The sequence below is a fragment of the Podarcis melisellensis genome, assembly GCF_964234715.1.
Source record: "Podarcis melisellensis genome assembly, chromosome: 1".
Classification (NCBI taxonomy): Eukaryota; Metazoa; Chordata; class Lepidosauria; order Squamata; family Lacertidae; genus Podarcis; species Podarcis melisellensis.
Genome location: NC_138528.1, coordinates 123,297,838 through 123,317,640, shown reverse-complemented (window position 1 = coordinate 123,317,640; position 19,803 = coordinate 123,297,838). Strand labels below are relative to the sequence as shown.

The following is a 19,803-nucleotide window of genomic DNA, read 5'->3' as shown; positions in this document are numbered from 1 at the left end:
CATTGACTTTCCACTTCAAATAAATCTCCTAATACAGCTGTTACCCCTAGGTACCAAGAAGAAAGCTACAGAAAAATTGGCTCAGCTATGCAGGCTGCAACATATCCATGTCATTAACAGAGTGGACTATTCCCACAATCCCACACAAATTGGCCCATGAGCTGAATGAACAGCCCGCCGAGAAACCCAACACAGTTCTGCTGTGGTATAACTAGTTCTGAAGCAGTAAGAAAGCTGAGTTCTGGTTTGCATGTGGTTCCCGCATAGCTGTATTTCCTTTATTTAAAGAAAATGCTCGTTTGACAGTAACACAAAGCTGAAGAGAACAGAGTAGTCTGCTCATGTTAATATTCTGTGAACATATATAACACCTAGGACCACAGATCATACAGAAGGTCTTGCACTCAATTCTTGTAATCTCCGCATAAGAATGGGAACGTGAAGTGCTTAACATTGCTGCTTTTATCTTTCAGAGAGTTGCACCGATATATGGCTTAGGTTGCAATCAAATATGCATTTAGCCAATAGTAAACTCAATGGTGCTTACTCCTGAGTAGGCATGTATATAATAAGATTGCATTATTTTCCTCCATTCCCTTCAACCAATGTATAATAATATATACTATCAGTCTCAGTTCAGTGCCATGTAACTTTATATAGAAGTTTTGTGTTTTGTTGCATGAAGATTAGTCTCATGTAATAGATGCCGCTTCACATTTGGGAAATATTATGACAGAGCCCTAACTCAGAGATTATATTAAATTAATCTAATCTAAGTAACTAGACTGAATTAATAAAAACTCTAAGAAGAGAACACAATTAGTCCAAGAATTAAATAAAGCTTTCTGAAGCTGATTATTTTAGGAGCAGTTATTTAATTTCAAAGGTTTTTTCCCAAAGAACAGTCAAAATATTGGCCCAGATATAGAGGCAACACAATTGATATTTCAGACTCTTTTTTGAGACTTGGGTTACATGGAACAATCTCACCACTTTTAAAAGAATCACACTGGTTCCCCATGCATTTCTGGGCACAATTAAAAATGTTGGTATTTGACTATAAAGCTGTACACAGTTTGAAACCAGGATACCACCCATTATGCAAGGTACCACTACCTGTGGAGGTTAGCCAGGCAATGACAGTAAAGCAAGCCTTCTCCATAGTGGCACCCCATCTTTGGAAGGCTCCATATTGTTCCATACACCCATTTCCTACTCCTGAGTTCATGCAAATATAAATTATATTATTCAACCTGGTTTTGAAAATTCGTAATGTATCTTTCTTTTATTGGTTGCCATTTTAGAATTTGAGGTTTGGTCGATTGATTTTATCTCTTTTAAATTGTAAGCTCCAAGTTTAAATGCCTTGTTGCATTTTTTAATGCCTTCCTGGTGTTTTATTTTGCAGTAGTTTATTGGATGCTTTCGGCTGAAATCCTAATCCACTAATAATAATAATAATAATAATAATAATAATAATAATAATAATAAATGTTATTTATATCCCGCCCGCCCCAGCCGAAGCCGGGCTCAGGGCAGCTAACAACAATAAAATAAAACAACATTCTAAAATCATTTCATTAAAATTAATTCAACTCAAATTGACGGCAACCATTAGGCTAAAGTTCTGTGAAGATTGCCAAAGGAGGGAGTCAGGCTGTGCCCTGGCCAAAGGCCTGGTGGAACAGCTCTGTCTTGCAGGCCCTGCGGAAAGATGTAGTAATATTGATGCTAGAGAAGAAGAAGAGGAGTTTGGATTTGATATCCCACTTTATCACTACCCTAAGGAGTCTCAAAGCGGCTAACATTCTCCTTTCCCTTCCTTTCCCACAACAAACACTCTGTAAGATGAGTGGGGCTGAGAGACTTCAAAGAAGTGTAACTAGCCCAAGGTCACCCAGCAGCTGCATGTGGAGGAGCAGAGACACAAACCCGGTTCCCCAGATTACGAGTCTACCGCTCCTAACCACTACACCACACTAGCTCTCAGAGACAGTGGAGGGAGGGTAGAAAGCAGCACAGTTGCCTCCTTACCAGCCTCCACTGGTGGGGGGGGGGGTGCAGTCCACTGAGGTGAAAGTCTAACCTCTACACAAGTGGGCGGCAAGCTACTGTTGGTAGTTCTCCCACCAACAATAACCTACGCAAAGCCCTATAATTGGTTATTTGGGGACAGGGTGCCAGAGGCTTTGGATCTGTAGGCTCTGAAGCCTTGTGGATCCCCACAAGGGCTTCAGCTGTGCCCATCCTGGAGCTGGCACCACAAAAATTGGCATAAAACCACCCCCTCTAAGTTCTGCTCTACTGGCAGCAGGAGGACAGGGATGTGGATGCAGTGATGACTCCACTGCTATGATTGTCACTGGCCCCAGGTAGAATTAAAGGGTAAAGGGACCCCTGACCATTAGGTCCAGTCATGACCGACTCTGGGGTTGCGGCGCTCATCTCGCTTTACTGGCCGAGGAAGCTGGCGTACAGCTTCTGGGTCATGTGGCCAGCATGACTAAGCCGCTTCTGGTGAACCAGAACAGCGCATGGAAACACCGTTTACCTTCCCGCCAGAGCGGTACCTATTTATCTACTTGCACTTTGACGTGCTTTTGAACTGCTAGGTTGGCAGGAGCAGGGACCGAGCAATGGGAGCTCACCCCGTCACAGGGATTCGAACCGCTGACCTTCTGATCGGCAAATCCTAGGCTCTGTGGTTTAACCCACAGCACCACCCGCATCCCAGTTAGGATTACTCTGTTACTATTTACTTTTACTATTTTTACGCCACCTCAAAACCATTCTTTTTTTCAAAATGGCAGGGTAAAATATATATATTTATTTATTTAATTAATGAATGAAATAAAAAATATTGTTAAAATGTGCATTTAATTTAAACTAAAAACATTTTAATGGTTCCATGTAGCAATTGATATGCACTTTTGGTCAAGACCTATGTAAGAACATAAGAAGGGGCCTGCTAGATCAAGTCAATGACCCACCTACTGAAGCACCCAGTTCTCACAATAGTCCACCAGATGCCTGTGGGAAGCACGCAAGCATTTGAAGTACAAATGGTAAATTTCATTAAAATGTATCATTGAAATCAATCTTTTTCTAAATAATGGTTGAAAATTGCTCGTAAAGTAAGAGATGGTTATGGATGCCCCTGGGGGATGGACCGTGGAAAGGAAAATGTTAAGCTCTGGTATAAAGAGGGAGATCTTTGCTCTAACTCACATATGGATCTGGTCTGCATCTAGCTTAAACAGAGAACACCAAAATTCCAACTCTGGGAGGGGCAAGATTTAGTGACAGAGAAACAAGCAGAATCTGTCTGGTTAATTGTAATAAGCAATATTCCAAATTGAATTGGCTGCCATTCAAAAAAAGTACTTCTTTAAAATGCATTTCTCCTCTGCAAACTACAACTTCATGACATATAAATTAAACATACATACACACACCGACCGTACCCTCCAAGGAGCCAAGGTAATCACTTCTAACAGTAAGGCATATGTTGAAGAAAAATACTAAAGGAGGAGACTTCATTGCTCCAAAATCCCGAAGGACTTTTTTCCCCCTTTTGTTCGTATGAATCTGAACTCAGATGTTAATACAATCAATCCAGGGCATTTTATTTGAAATCATGACCATTTAGTTGATGAGAAATGTCCCCATGCAATGGAGGATGGATGAGATGGGCAATGCATCCATCAACAACATACTTGGAGTGATAACAAAAGCAGGGGGAGAAAAATTCTGGAGATATGAATGAGCAGCCATTCTATTTAGCTATAGCAGAGGGAGAGATGGGGCTGCAGAGCCTCTCCATCAGCTGTGCTGAGAGACCAGGATCTTTTTGCTCCTCTTCTCTTGAACTCTTTTCATTCGAGCTGGTCCTTACATTTAAGAACTAGTGTCTCAGTTTGCTTTTTCCTCCTCCCTACCATCATTCATATAGCCCAGTATTGACGACGTCAACTATTTGAGCTTTATAAAGAAAGCACTGTTTGGCTTCTCTTCAGTCATTCACAAAAATCCTGCAAACCCAATTGCGAAGCTACTCCTTATCTACAATGGAGTTTCAGGGTGAAAGAAGTTACATATTGCATTTGTTGTTGCAACAAGTTCTTCACACTTACCTTCAGTCACTCCCTGCAGAAAGAATTAGCAAAAAGACCAAAAAGACCACCCTAAAACTTGTATCCTAAAAATGTATCATAAGCAAAATAAATGTGATTCTATAAACCACTATACCTGCTTTGGTGATGCTTTGCACTGCTTATCCAGAAGCAATCATGTGGTCCCATTTTAAGGTTTGTGGAATATTTTATGCTGCTGTTTAGAATGCATGAATAAATACTCCATTCTTCATATGAGAGTTACAGAGGTGGTCTTCCTCAAATTTTAGAAATCCAGGCATTGCAGTGTACTGACATCATATGGCATCACAAAGTCACATGACTTTTAAAGTGCATAGTGACTTTTCGCTCTATAATCATCTTGTTAAGAAATTAAAGAAAGTGAATCAAAGCTGCCTATTTATGAACCATTTGAAAGTCTTCTGCTAAATACTTGCATTTTTTAAATGTCCGAGATACTACTCTACTTGTTTTGCTGAACATGGGCCTTTAGACCCACACAATAATTCAGTTTTCTGGGGATTGAGAGGGGTGGGGAGTCTGTACAAAAGGACAATCACAAGTCTACTTTACACACCACACTTATAAGTGTACACCTAAAGAATACAAAGCTGAAAACAGAAGGCATGTTTTAATAAGCTGTGTTCTATAGATACATGTCAATAAATCAGGAGCCAAATAGTCACATCCATAGCCCCATCACTAACCGAACCACCACATCCATAGTCCCATCACTAATACAGAACTGGCAAAAGGCATGGGTGGAGCATGCTCCTATTTCAAGCCTAGTGCTATCTAGTGATGGCAGTGGGGCCTGCTGAGCATCCAGTGGACCCTGAACTGGCTCAGACTCTCCCCCAGAACACCCCATTTAGGGGCTTTCCACAGGCTGACTGCCACCCAATCCAACACACAGGGGTTTGGATTTCAGGGTTGGGGCTCACCCACACTTCTACTTATCCCATGCCTAGAAAGTGCTGGTCTGAGTGGTTTTCCACTTGACCCGTGCTTGCTAGGGACAATCCGGGTGGTTTTCCCCCTGCTCCGCTCTGTTCCCAGGGGAAAGTTGCTCTTTAGCTCTAAATTAGAACAAATTTTGTTACGGCATAAACTCAAAATGCATCACAAATAATGTTTTTCAATGCCACTCTTATTGTAACAACATTACAGGTTACTGTCAAATTACCTATTTATTTATAAGGATGAAACACTAAATGCATGTGACTTGCATGCGGGGGGGGGGTTGAATTGCAACTGCTTGCTAAAACAACAATTTTATTTTCACTAAACAGTGTATAGATTAACAATTTATTTCAAGCCTTAAAAAAATTAAGTAATAGTAAAAATGTAAGATTGTCTCTATTACTCAGTTTGCGACTTGGCAAGCCCTCTTTGCCCAGAAGTTGATCTCTGCCAGATAATGTTAAAAATAAACATTTTCCCTCACCATTTCTCTTACAAGCATTTCACAGAATTCACACAGGGTGCTGAAAAGCTACAGATTTGGAAAGACAACACCCTGTTAACGGCTGTTGGGATGAACAACATATTTACCATGGGTTTCCATTGGGAATGTAAGTAGGAAGTATCTACTACTTAGTCCACTAATGATTTTTGTCTGGAGCTGAAGGAGAACTCCGCCAACCATGCTTATGCAATAAATATATTCCGAAAACAAAATATGCAAAGGGGGGGGGGGGAGACAAAACTAAGAGTCATGAATGGCACACACATTCTCTTTCAACCTCATGCGTACAAAGGAAAAAAAATGGTTAGAGATAACTGACCAAAAGTATTGTGATAGAGTGAATAGTAGTTGTCGTTAGCCCTTGTGCACTGCTTTCTATGACTGTGTGAAGGAGTAATGCTGCAAGCCTTTGGAAAACAGCTATGCCCAGATACCAGAGTTAACACACACTATCACTTAAAATTATAGCACACGTACAAAACTTCAGAGCTTAAAAGTATATAGCAGCATGCTGGCCCTGGCCAAACTACTATGTTAAAACTTCTCTGAACTCATTTGAGTAAGAATAATGTACAATTACCATGAAAATATAATGAGCAGAAAATATGGTAGCTGAACAGTATTAAGACATTATTTTCCTAAGTGTGAGACCAACCTTTTCCCATACTATCAAGTGTACAAAGATATTTAAAGTAGTAAGCCTTAAGTTTATCTTAAAATTCTAAGCCATCCAACTATTTTTAAGCAATCTGTCAGGGAAATGCCTTTTAAATATGCATGTATTTAATATACTAATCTGGTGTTCAGCACATAATCAAAGTTACTTCAACAATAATTTATTTTAACATTACAAACTGATTTTATAATAAAGAAAAAGTCACAACTTAAAATTTTCTCTTCTGCGCCAACAAATACATAGATGTCAAGTATAATCTTGCGGTAAAATAGATACAAGGACACCTGCAACATTCAATGAGGCTGAATGGGAACTTATGAGATTGTTTATAAATGGCTGTATGATTTTTCCTGAAATGATTTTCTATCTTTGTTTGACCATCAACAACTCTGGTTGTGCTGGAAAACAGAAGTGGGTGTATGTGCTATTGAAGAGTGACTGAGTGTTTTTAAACCATTACTTGACTAGACAGGATGTTAATAAAGGTGACTCTTCAATCAGTGTTCATTTGACACTAAAATGAAAACAGTATAAACAAAAATAAAGGGATTTAACAACAGTACCCTTGTTGAACTGGGAGGAGGGATCCCTGCTCTATCAACTGCTTGCATTACATGGTTAACACTTGAGATATAATTTCCAGAGATCAAAGTTTATTATGGCAAGAGCTTTCATAGACTAGACTTCATTTGCATCTGATGAAGTGAATTCTAACAAAGTTATAATGTCATAGGCTTTCATGGATTAGTCTTTCAGATGCCACTTGAGATACAATTTCTTTATCCAGGCTCCGGTCGTAGTGTTATTGTGTAAATAAAAATGACTGCAGTATGCTAAAGCACTCACACATTTTTTCCCAGACTCATTCTCCATCTCTCAGATTCTCTTTACTGTACATGAACAATTATCCAAAGACATTGAGATCTCTATCGCTATCGAAAAGTCGGGGCGGGGTGGGGTAGCTGTGGCTCTCCAGCTGTTGTCGAACTCCAACGGCCCCAGACCGCATGGTCAATTATCAGGTACTGTATATAGAAGCTGTAGTCCAAGAACATCTGGAGGGACACAGGCTCCCCATTCCTGGGATGGATTGTAAGAAACTCTGGTTCCAATGCCAGTTCAGGGCATTTTTTCTAAGCAGATATAACAGGATGAAAAGGAAAATTGTGTGTGAAGTTTAACCCTTCTCCGTAACACTGGGAGGAAGGAGAATATAACAAAGACATACAAAATAATCTAAGAAATAAAATATACAAATGTAGCCCCATGAAAACATTTCATGGTTTAATTTGCTCCTTTCTTCTTATATTATTACATTACAGCCTATCTCTCTTCCCCCTGCCTATTAAAATGGGGTAAATGGATGAAAAATCTGGTATATCAAAATACAATGTTTCCTTCTGTTTCTTAATTTTAATTTTAAAATATTGCCTTTCTGTTTATAAATGTGAATGCATAAAAACCCCCATAGTTAGGGGAAAGTATGCCAGGGCATAAAGAAGACGCATTAATCCCCTTTCAGCTTCCTTCTTTACCCCACACCTTACTCCAGTCCAACGAAGGAGATCTGCATTGGAAATGGACATCCAAGTGTTGATCTCTTTAGCTGGATCAGGAACAGGCTAAAACGGGATGCAAATTAAATATGCATCCAAGCAGAGATGTCTATCCATTGAAAATACTGAAATGTGATTAGAGAGCATCTGCACTCAAATGCACATTGGGGTGTGTATCCAGTTTACGTCCTCTCACTTCTGATCCACCCATGTCCTTGAAAGCCTGATTCTACATGCAGAGCTTCATGGACCAGAGTACACAGCTCCATGGACAACCACTGCAGCCCCTCTTCTCAGGGGAGAAGCAGGGGGTTTATTATGTATTCAGTGTGTACCCTGCAAGACGTTCTCAACAGCTGTATGTACTACTCGCATATACAGGGTGAGTCTGTATGTGTATTCTGTATCCACAGGGCCTCTTTTAAAGGACTCACCCTGTATAACCTTTGTATGTGACAGCCTGCATGAAAGGAGATAATGATAATTCCTATTCAGATGTGTCTTCCATCCAGGAATTTCATAATATGTGAAGCAGACTTCCCTACAGAGATAGACGCAATTGCTTGGGATAGCAAAAACTCTTCACTGAGTCACTTAAATCCACATTTAATTTCTACCTAGATAGAAACATCAGACACCTGACCTTAAACATTCCCATTAGAACTGTCTGAATAGCTATATTATCCTTTACCTGCAGGCAAGTAGAACAAAAATCAGGACACCCCTCCAAGAGGTGAAGGTGCCAGTCTCACTCACACTGTCAAGCCCACCACAACTTCCCACCTAACTATTGGATCCTCTCCCCTGCACCATTCAAATTCTGTCTATTGAGACATCTAAACTGTGTCAATGGAGACATCTAAACTGTGTCAATGGAGACATTTCCTGTCAGTGGTGATAGCTCAGAGGCAATGTAGGAATATAGGAAAAGCCTTATACTGCGTCAGACCATTGATCCATCTCATTCAGTCCTGTCTACCTTGACACGGGTGGTGCTGTGGGTTAAACCACAGAGCCTAGGACTTGCCGATCAGAAGATCGGCGGTTTGAATCCCTGTGACGGGTTAGCTCCCGTTGATTGGTCCCTGCTCCTGCCAACCTAGCAGTTCGAAAGCATGTCAAAGTGCAAGTAGATAAATAGGTACCACTCCACGTTTCCGTGCACTGCTCTGGTTCGCCAGAAGCGGTTTAGTCATGCTAGCCACATGACCCATAAGCTGTACGCCAGCTCCCTCGGCCAATAAAGCGAGATGAACACCGCAACCCCAGAGTTGGCCACGACTGGACCTAATGGTCAGGGGTCCCTTTACCTTTACCTTTACCTTTACCTTTACCTTGACTGGCAGCGGCTCTCTAGAATTTCAGACTAAAGTCTTGCCCACCCCCATCTAGAGACGCCAAGGACTGACACAAACATGAACTCAGTTATTGAGAACCTTTCACCAATACACTCATAAATACCAGATATTGGTGAAAATCAACATGGGAATATTGCTGACCTCATGTTCTGCTTGTAAACTTCGCAGAGAGATGTTTGGCACCAGCCAACCAGAAACTGCCTTCTATGAAAGATTGAGACAAGCAGTTTGCCTATGACCGCAAACCAAGTATCAAAACAGAAATATCTTCCCTTCTTAACCCAGCAGCTCAGTCATATCACCTGAGTTTCTATTCTCTCAACTCGACACCTCATTCAAAAAAAGGTACTGAAATTTTGAAAGGCATTCGTCCATGGAAAAAATAGCATACAGTCCATTTACAGATAGATGGTGAGTTGGGAAGTCAGCTTATATGGTAAGGTAATGCTGCAGAAACTCACAGCAGCTGACTGTATAGATGCTTCACAGAGGATGGCTAGAAGTAAAATGTTTTTAAAAAGCGTGATGTGGTGGCAACTACTAACATTAGGCCCCAGAATAAAATGTAGAATTTTGCCTTACCTCCAAGTATTTTTTCTAAGTCACTCCAATGTGCATAGAAGCATCTGGATTAACACAGAGCAGTCTCTGGACCATGACAGGTACAAAATATGCAAGCCAAGAAAATAAATGTTTAACCTGTTAGCCTAGCTACTGTTTCCTAAGGAAACAGGCAGTAGCCTATTTGAGTCAATCTCTCTTCCTCCACATGAATTCCCATATATCTCCCCTAGTGAAATGCTCAGCAAGTGTGTGGGTCAGTGAATGAAGCTGCATGCCTCCATAAAGCACCCTTTCCTGGGATCTCCTTCCCTTTGTAGATGCCAAGAATGATGCCTTGGCTGCTTAATTCAGAATGTTCCACATGTTAGCTCACAACATGTTAAGCAACTGTGTTAACCAAGATGGATAGTGCTGTCAAAGAGGAAGCTGGTTCAGCATGACAGAAGCAGTGGGATATAGTGACCTTTATATTCAAAAAGAAATGTCCTTAAAATGGCATGAAGTGGTTCTTTTAAAACACTTTTCTTGCTTTTTTATGTTTGGTAACTGAGTGCAACATCGCTAGGCTATTACTACACATATGCTTTATTTCCAGTTAGACCCTTAAGCTCGCTCATAAAGCTGATGATGATTCATATTCTTTATCATACTGCTTTGATTTTTTAAAATCATTCAAAATTCTGTTTTATTGGTAGTCCATGTTCCAGGATACCTAGATTTTATTGACAACTGAAACTCTTACAGAATATATCCAAATTTGTCAGGTGCATTTTTATAGTAAATAATGAAAATACTGGTTTGTGCCCCAAAACTATTTAAAAACCACTTGTGGTCCAATTCTAACCAGCTTTGCTAAGCAAGAATGCCTACTGAATTAAGTGAAATTAATTTGCAAGTAAACATGCTTAGAATCACAGCCTTAAATTAGTATAACTGTGCAAACCATACAAAATATTTATCAAAAAAAAATCAAAGACCAATGATTTTTCTTGACTCAAGAAGTATCATTCCACTCCTTTATAAAGAATCTACTAAAATGCAGAGATAAATAATTTCAGCAACTTCCTCTTTTTAGGGTGGGGTGGTTAGGGCTTCAATATTTCAGCTGCAATCCTAAAAAGTAGAGTAAGTCCCGTTGGACAAAATGGGAATTACTGCTAAATATACATGTAAAGGATTGTACTGTTAAATGATTAATCGTTTAGATTAACTGAATAAACAGTACCTATGGTCTACAAAAAAGGTATTGTGAATAAATTGGGTAGCAGACTTTTAAAATATATATTAAAGTACTTCTAAAGCTACATATTAAAGTAAACATTCTCTCTTTTCTCACTCATGGAAGGCAATGTCTTTTCTAATAGGATGCCGGCTATAATACACATATACATCTATACATCATCTAAAAACTAAGTATGCTTCTTGTCATTGTTTTCACTCATTCAATTTATGTAAATTTAATCAGTAATCAACTAAAGCTCATGTGAACAACCGAGATTTCTTTAACTGGGTGACAGATGAGAGAGAGAGGAAGAGGGGGGGGGAGAAAGAAAGAAAGAAAGAAAGAAAGAAAGAAAGAAAGAAAGAAAGAAAGAAAGAAAGAAAGAAAGAAAGAAAACATTAAAATTGTAAGGGAATGTTCAGCTTCTCTCCAGGTAAACGCATATGCTGAAAACAAAAGCTGCATAACACATAAGTTTTAAAACATTCATCTGTTACAACAATTAATATATTCAGTTCTGGACTGTAAGTTTAAAAGTTTGGCTTTGTTTTTAATCATTTTTTCCTTCATAGAAAGGTCTCTCAAATCTAGTATTTTTATAATCTAAATCTAACCAGACAACTGAAGTAGATTTCCTTAATTTGTCTCACTAATTGTTAGGAAACAATTAGCTATAAAATTTCTATTGGAGGAAGAAATTATTGTTGTTGTAAAGTCTTTATATTTATCAGGAACATCTGCTAATGGCTTGCTCTGCATATCATATAAAGCCAAACTTTGGCTTAGCGTGCATGTGTGGGCTCCTGACAGTGACTTTACTCATCCCAGTCCTTTTTGCTGCCACCCCCAGCTAAGCCAAGATTTGGCTTAGCCTGGACCCATGGTGATGCCCTCTCCAAACTAACCACATGTTGTACCCAAGAACAAACGTTGGTTAACAGCTCATGGTTAGATTGCAGGGAGCTTAACCATGAGCCTGGGTTAGGATGACAAACTAAGCCAAATGCTGGCATAGCTGAGCTTCGCACAGCAGCAAAAAGGAGCAAAGTGGCTTTTGTTCAATGGGATTTCCTCCATGTAATGTAAGCAGGTTTAAGGTTTACTATTAGCTTCCTTATTTGCCTTTAGAATACATCCTGAGACTATGGAAGAACTTACTGCATGCAAGTGACGAAACAATCAAATACTTTTATGCAGTACCTTGTGCCTGAGCAGCAGAGCTGTGAGAATATCCGAGAGCCAGGAGTGCTGTCTCCACCAGCTGACTAAAAAGCACATCTTTGCGAACCAGAACAAACTCTGCATGTTCTTCTCGATTATCATATTCGAGAGAAGTGTCCAGCTGCTCCACCACACAAAAGACAGGAATCATCAAACCTGGAGGGGAAAAGATGGTTGAATCCACAATTAGAGACCATAGCTATTGGATCAGACCAAAGCTCCGGGTAATCCAGGATCTGAGATGCCTTTGGGAGGCCTACAAGCAAGTCCTAAAGGAACAGCCCTCCCTTGCTGTACACCCAGAAGCACCGAGGTTTCAGAAGTGCACTGCCTCTTAAGAGTGGGATTTCCACTTAGCTAGCAGACCTAATATCTATGGATTTGTCTAACCATTTAAAAAAGCAATCTAAGCTAATATTCATCACCAAATTGAAATAGTCTTATTCCACCTCTCAGTCAAGGACTCCCAAGGCAGCTAAAAACGTTTTTATACATATCTATTAAAATTATACAAAAGCAGAACAATAAACAAGAAATCAGTTCAAACAGCCATAAGATCAAATTCCATTAGAATCTAGAAAGAATAGAAATGTTTTAAAGTGTTGGTTAGAAGCAGCTAGGGTGGGCACTTGACAAACCAATAGGGGCGGGAAGCTCCAAAGATACAAAGGTACAACAACTGAGAAGACTACATTGCCACCTTCAAAAAGACAGAGACACTCTGAGGAGCACCTTCCAAGAGGGTCTGAACAGTCAAGTAGGCTTATAGGGAACCAGGTGGTTTTTCAAGTACACAAGGCCAAGCTTATAGGAATCACCACCACAGAATAACTGTGAACTACATGAAATAGTTCTTTTTCTCTCTTTGCTAACAAAGCACACACAAAAATCCTTCAACATTTATTAAAGATTAATAAATAGATTATGAAAAGGTCTTCAGAAGGAGATTATGTCATTGAGTTGTTTCAAATAAATCATCAAGCACATTATAATCATTATCACTTTGCTCTAACCACTAACTTCCTAGGTCCAGTTTACTGTAAATCACGTATATTATTCATCATGTCTATAGTTTTTAATTGTGTAAAAGTGCTTTTCAATCCTGAAAAACTCATCTTCAGAACAATCCAATTATATACACCACTAATTTTCCTATTTTACATATAGGGAATTAAAACTGAATTAGCTAAAATACCCACAAAATATATTCCTGAAACCGGACATGAGCTCAGGCTTTCCAATGCCTTAACACAGGAATTAGCAACTGGTACCCAGGGCCAGTCAGAACTTGTGTCACCCCAGGGCATCTGTGTCTGGCAGCAGCTACAGCAAACAGATATTTTAAAATTTCCCCACATTCACCCCAATAAAGCACTTGTAGGGAATTTAAATGGCTGTCTATTCTTGCTGTCACCAAGTAACTACACAGCCAGGAGCTCGCCAGGATCAGAAGGGACCCACCAGAGGTTATTTTGTTCCTCTCCCAGCCTTGAGCACAGGCCTGCACAACATAAGGTGCACGGCCAACTGCAGTCTCCTCTTTGACATTTGCTGCCTCCTAGGGAATTCCAACTACCCATGGTTTGCTATTCTTTCCCACCTCTTTCTAGAAATATATAAGCTCTCTCAAGCTCATAAAAACCTGGAAATATAAGAATGTCTGCATCACTATATTTGCATTGCTTCTCCTCTCACTGGATTCAATGGCTCCTCCTGAAGTTGGCACCAGTTTTTTCCAGTTTGTTGCAGTCAACTATGCTGCACAACCCACATGTATCTCAGGCACTGAGGTACATCTGAGAGAGCAAGTCTTGTGTAGTGCTGCCACCAAACTTAGAGAGAAGAAGCAGAAATAGTGGAGAACACACAGAACAAGATGACTAGAAAAGGTGTACTGAAAAAAGGGATGGGGAAAGAAAGAAAGCACTCTAGCATGTAAAGAGAGTTGGATAACAGAGCAAATGAAGGGGGGATAGGCAGAAAAAAGGAGGTAAACAGAGAATGGGCTGAACACATAACACAATGGCAGCACAACTTACATGTGCTGGAACAAAATGAAGTGAAGCCTCAGGCTTACACACTTTCCCCGCTCTTCTCATCCTCCCACAGATCTGGGAAAGACTGGGTCAGTGTTTCAATCCACTTTCCCCCCATCTGAGATTGCGGTGGTTTATCACAAACACTGGTCAGTTTCTAAAAAAGAAATTTCCAGCCACGCATTATAAAGCTTGGTCAATGGCTCCCTTACTTCTGCTGCATTAAGATATACTGTAGCTTCATGCTAGTAAAATGGCCAGTAAAAAGTATTGAACCATGAGATGCTACCTTCATTTGGAATGGAGATGCTCACAATGCTGATTTGAGAACCTCGCAAGAAGAGCAACTAATTAGGCAATGCTGCTTTGTTCTGTCATTGCAATATATCATATTTGTACTCCCACCTTTAGCCCTATGGCATGAGAGGTTGCCTGCTCTCCTAATTCAGTATGAAAATCAGCAAATGAAAGTAGGGAACAACATAATTATTTCTTGCCAGATTAAAATCTATTTCAAAATAAATACGTTTTGTACTCTAACAAGTGTCACTTACTCCCATACAAAAGCTTGGTTCATTCTAACAGTGCAGTATTACAGCAAGTGAAGCCCATCAAAATTATTAAAAATTGGGATTGTATGATGATGTAGTAAATATTTTTTGTTAGTCCTCCCACATCCAGGAAAAAAGGTTTTAAAAAGCAGGGGAAGGAAAAGTAATTTGTCTAGAAAACAAATCTTTTCCTATTATAGTAAAGGTAAATGGATCCCTGACCGTTAGGTCCAGTCACGGATAACTCTGGGGTTGCGGTGCTCATCTCATTTTACTAGCCAAGGGAGCCAGCGTACAGCTTCCAGGTCATGTGGCCAGCATGACTAAGCCGCTTCTGGCGAACCAGATCAGCGCAAGGAAACACCGTTTACCTTCCTACCGGAGGGGTACCTATTTATCTTCTTGCACTTTGCGGTGCTTTCGAACTGCTAGGTTGGCAGGAGCAGGGACCAAGCAATGGGAGCTCACCCCATCGCAGGGATTCAAACCGCCAACCTTCTGATTGGCAAGCCCTAGGCTCTGTGGTTTAACCCACAGTGCCAACCGCATCCCTTTTCCTATTATAAACAAGGCCAAATTTCACATATGAGGATGTAATCCAGCCAAAGTTAGCTTTTAACAGAGGACAACAGGAAAGAAAGCTAAGCATATCTCTAGCTCTCCCACTAAAATCGACAGAACTTAATATGCTTAACATTGGCATGATCTTATTGAGTAATTCTATGTAGTTGTGTTCTCCAAGTGTTACTAGTATCAACCCTTTCCCTTTATAATTAATTCAACAAAGCAGATTAGAAGAAACATAGTATCAGTAGAATGTTATCAACATAGTGACTGAACATTGACATTCATCATGCATACAAAAAACATTATTAAGCTTTGCAGATTTACTTAGAATAAATCTTACTAAGCTCCGTGAAACTTGCTTCTGAACAAACTTTAAATTCCACTTGCTTTTTTTTGTGTGTCACAAAACTTTACTGTACCCGATTAAATATAGTTTGCTATATATTTACTATGTCCTAATCTACATCCCCTTTGTACAAAAAGTGAAAATTACTGGTTACTGCAGTATGAGTCTTGGGCTCATGTACTATCTAACCCCTCTCCTCTGGTGCAGTTGTGAGAACATCAAAAGCTTCCATTTCCATTATTTAATCACAGTTTAACATTATATTCAGAATATGCAGACCATAAAAATGGAATTCCAAACATTAAATGAGCACTGACTACATTTGCTCAGACTCATCATCAGGATATTACCTTGTACCCAATTACATCTGGGAAAGAGTCTAGAAACTAGATAGAAAGAATTGGTTCTCAGTACAAAGCCTGTCCCAGCTTCCTAATACAGCAGTACTCTAATGGCCACTCAAATGAACTGGATTGTCCAAGCTCTACAGTACTTCAGATCCAGCAAACTTTTCACATCAGAGGCACCAGCTTGTGAGGGCCATTGGGAAGGAGTCAGTGTTGCACACCTGACATCAGGACATTGGGAGGAGCTTGGGGAGAAGCTGAACGGGGGGGGGGGAGCACATGACTTCAATGGCCGGCGGCTCCTCCTCCACCACCTCCTGGCACTACCAGTAGAAGGCCACTTCCACTCTCCTTTTCCTCTTCAGGAGGAGGAGGAGGAAGAGCCGTCCACTGGAGCCACACTGTGCTTGGCTCCACACTTTACCTCCACACTTTTTGGACATGGGGGTAGCCCCCACACCAAAAATATTCAGGGGGCCAAAAGGGCTCCATCCCCAGAGAGCTGGTGCCCATTTCACATTTTTGTAACAGAAAATTTTGCTGTTACTATGTTGAAGCCTATAGTTCTGTACCTCCTGCCAACCTAGCAGTTCGAAAGCGCGTCAAAGTGCAAGTAGATAAACAGGTACCGCTCCAGCGGGAAGGTAAATAGCATTTCTGTGTGCTGCTCTTGTTTCACCAGAAACGGCTTAGTCATGCTGGCCACATGACCCAGAAAAACTGTCTGCTGACAAATGCCAGCTCCCTCGGGCAGTAAAGCGAGATGAGCGCCGCAACCCCAGAGTCATCTGCAACTGGACTTAACGGTCAGGGGTCCCTTTACCTTTACCTTTATAGTTCTGTACATTTACATTTAAATGTATGGACATTTATCAGAACCACAAGAGAAAAGCTTGTAACTATAGAAGTTACACTTAGGTCAGTTGTTTTCTGTGGCTCCTAGCAGGGAGGGGGCACAGTCCTTCAGGGATGGAGGAGGAAATGGTAGGATCCTGAGGCAGGATCTGCAAAGATCTGGGTGGGTTGAATGTCTGGCAGGGGTCTTTCACTGATCTGGGTGTGACTGTAACCCCATTGCTTTGCCTTCTCAAATCAGGTTGGGAGAAATAGATCTCAGGAAGGGCTGCTACCTAGTTCAAATGCTAGTCCCAAGTGTATGGTTTCAGGAGGAGGTTGAAGAGGTCCTGACTGGTTCCTCTTCTACTCTTGGTCTTTCATTACTGACACAAACGACAGATCTCCACATGCAATTGTGCATAATAGTTTCTACACACTCACCTACAGCAGTGATTATTAATGTTGCACTGATACGAGTTCCCACAAGGAAGATAAGTTAAGACCCCCAAAAATTACCCTGACCGAAAAGATCTAGGAAGACATACAGCTTAGACAATCCAAACAAACAAAAACAAATGCAAAAGAGGAGGGTGTTTGTTTTGATTTTTAAAAGATTTGGAGTGTGTGTGTATTCTAAAATTCTAAAATTATGTGTAATACCAATGTAATTTAAGACAAATACAGAAGTGGAAATGTTTGCCTAAAGAGAAGAGATGTTAACAACAAGAATTTGTAACAGGGTCTCAGTTTGGAATAGGAGCAGAACCTGAAGATGCCTCAACTAACACCACCAGCACCAGTGTGGCTTCCTTAAATGATTGCCCAAAAGCTTTCTTGATCTATCATAGGTGCCAACTCCCTGAAGCTCTGAGTGCCCGAGCACCCACAAAATTCCCCATGAAGGGGCCAGGCACCCACTCCTGTCATCTATTGAGTAAGTTATCATTCCTTAGCATTTTTCTCATAGGAATTCTGAAGGTCAAAATCATGTGTTTTCCATTAAATCACACCTACCCTTTGCTCTAGAAATACAACAGCCAGAGATTGTACTGGCAGTCCACAGCAATGCTGGTCCACATTTTGACACATGACATTAGGTCCCACTGAACTCAACACAGCATACCTCTGAGTAGTCATGGATAGGACTGCACTACACAACAACCATATTACAAAATTATTTGGGTCAACAATCTGTAATATGAACAAGTTATTTATCAATTGGCAAATTAATATGGTTGTCATAGTATCTGAACAAGTTTCAAGTTGAAACAAATGCTATGTGCTTTCTAAAGACTCTTCTGTCTATAAAAGCCAACACAAAAAGATAATCACAAGCCAAAGGTAGATTGGGAGAGCATAGGAATAAAGGGGATACAACAGGCTCCACATCTCAGGAAATGGTGATTTTCCTGTTTACTTCTGGGGGGGAAATATAGTCATCTGGTGTCTAAGCCAGAATCAGAGAGGGTAAAAGAACTGACTAACAATCACTAAGTACATAAGAGGGCTGGAGGGGGAAATAGAGGGCATATAGAAACTTCTCAATACACCCTTAGAGCCTGTCATTCTCACTGAACACATATAGGCCAGAGGTGAAGATGACTGAGCAATGTAATCCTATGTGTCTAGGTGTTGTATCCACAGAGTCCAATGGGTTTGACAGAGAGGTCATGGCTTTAGTTGAAAGAGATGAGAAATACAGACATTAATGTAGTTGGCTACATTCAGGTTTTACTCCTTTTAAAAAAATACACTTTCAGTGCAATTCTGTACATGTTTGCTCAGAATTAAGCCACAATTCATTTAGTGGGACTTATTCCCAAATAAGTGAGTCTACAATTGTAACTTTAATGTAACTGAAATGGGGGGAATGTTTTTATTTCTAGTATCTTTAGTGTATGTGTAGTTATAAGAAGCAGCCAAAATCCAAGGCAAGTAATAATTCATTTTGTCCAGTAGCCTGATATTGCAGTCCTATAAACCTGGGAGTAAAGCTCATTTATCTAATGGGATTTGCTTTTTCTCCCTTTGGTTATTTTTTTCCCTGTACTGTAAAAGCAAAGAAAAAGACAAAACAACTCAGTAAGTACCAAAACAAAATGGACAAAAAAAGGTAAGACAATAGGATAGCACTTGTTAGTGAAAAAACACTATTTCCTAGGATAAAGAGAAAATTCAGTGCAAAATGATTAACTCTTATCTTCTATTATTATTAAGATTCATATATTTTCTACCACAAAGATAAAAGCAAAGAACCTGTAACAGCAATGTTCAGCTGTTTCAAGCTAATCAACCTCACAGACAAGCCATAGCTCCTTTAAAAAAGCAAGCTCATAGACAAATGGTTCACAAACTGAAAAGTTGCTGCTCTTTAAGATACCATACTGTCCAACACATACTTCAGTATCTGAGAAAACACACACTCATGATTTTTCCACATGACTAGTGCAACAAATCTTGTTACAGTACTAGCTCACTCTCTTCCTTCCCCTCGCCCATCCTCTCTCTCTCTCTCTCTCTTTCTCTTTCTCTTTCTCTCTCTCTCTCTCTCTCTCACACACACACACACAGAGAGAGAGAGGGAGAGAGAGAGGGAGAGAGAGAGGGAGAGGGAGAGGGAGAGGGAGAGGGAGAGGGAGAGAGAGGGGGAGAGAGAGAGAGAGAGAGAGAGAGAGAGAGAGAGAGAGAGAGAGAGAGAGAGAGAGGAAAATACTGTATATCCAATAGTTCCACTCAGTTGATAGTATGACTTCCATTAGCGGAACAGAGATGGAAGCAATATTCAGCAATACGTCTCCCACCTACAGCCCTCCATACTTCCCTCACCAACTCCGGAAGGTTGCAAGGTGCTCCAAAACAAAATCTGGGGGCAGAGGAAATTGCTAAAAATTGCATGCCACCCCAATCTGCTAACAGAAGCC

General features: G+C 40.3%; 1 protein-coding gene across 2 annotated transcripts in view; it reads right to left on the bottom strand.

The window, feature by feature from the left end:
- Nucleotides 1–19,803, bottom strand: part of SATB2 (SATB homeobox 2) — a 121,587-nt gene that overhangs the window by 82,682 nt on the left and 19,102 nt on the right. For both annotated transcript variants that reach the window (XM_081919612.1, XM_081919613.1), the window contains exon 3: nt 12,178–12,354. In XM_081919612.1, the coding sequence (XP_081775738.1) occupies nt 12,178–12,354 (177 nt within the window). The remainder of the gene's footprint in view (nt 1–12,177; nt 12,355–19,803) is intronic.